Source organism: Myotis davidii, unplaced genomic scaffold (assembly GCF_000327345.1).
Source record: "Myotis davidii unplaced genomic scaffold, ASM32734v1 scaffold566, whole genome shotgun sequence".
NCBI classification, from domain to species: Eukaryota; Metazoa; Chordata; class Mammalia; order Chiroptera; family Vespertilionidae; genus Myotis; species Myotis davidii.
In genome coordinates, this window is record NW_006296617.1 from 119796 (window position 1) to 120576 (window position 781).

Here is a 781-nt window from a genome sequence, read left to right on the forward strand (position 1 = left end):
TGCCGCAGGACCCGGGCCACGTCCTCCACCGTCCGGCCCTCGCTCTGCAGGAAGAGGTTCAGTTTGGTCAGGAACTCGATGTCCTGCTGGCGGGGCATGTGGACCACCCTCCAGGCGCCGCCCTTGCCCGGGATCTCCCGGGGGATGGCGGCGGGGGTGACGTCCCCCAGCAGCCTGATGATGGCCGCCTTGGAGCGCTCCTCCTCCACGAAGGCCTTCCCCGCCACCTCGAACTCGCCCAGCGGTTCCAGCGGGGCCCGGATGATCTCCTCGAATTCCTCGTGGCCGCAGTCCTCGGGGATGCCCAGGATCATCAGGGACCGGGCGCTGTCCACCTCCAGGGCCTGGCAGCCGTGCTCCAGCAGCGCGATGTCCTTCACCCCGAACAGCATCTTGCCCAGCTCTCGGAGGCAGCAGTAAGCCCGCTGGCGCGCCCCCGCGCTGCCTCGGGACTCCGCGGGGGTATCCAGGATGCCACCGTCCCTTCCTTCCCCAAGGCTCTGCGAGAGAGAGAGGCGCGCGGCCTGATCTGTCCACCTGTCGAGGCTGCCCGGGGTCCTGCCCTGGGGGGTCCCAGGGACTCGCGCAGAGTGAAGCCAGGAGGGTGCCTGCCGGCCGGCTCGTGGCTCCCGGGTGAGGCCGCGCCAGGGAGGCTCTGAGGATCGAAGATGCCGCTTCCCCTCGCTTGGCGGTGCCTCCGAAGGTCTCAGCGGACTTGGGGCTGCGGATCTCGCTGGGGCCGCTGCCACCCGGGTGCTGGGGGTGGAGGCCTGGCACGCTG

General features: G+C 70.7%; 1 protein-coding gene across 1 annotated transcript in view; it reads right to left on the bottom strand.

Annotated features, from left to right (window-relative positions):
• LOC107184407 overlaps nt 1-781 on the bottom strand; it is a 25686-nt gene that overhangs the window by 13123 nt on the left and 11782 nt on the right. The window contains exon 2 of the mRNA XM_015569310.1: nt 1-778. Within this exon, the coding sequence (XP_015424796.1) occupies nt 1-778 (778 nt within the window). The remainder of the gene's footprint in view (nt 779-781) is intronic.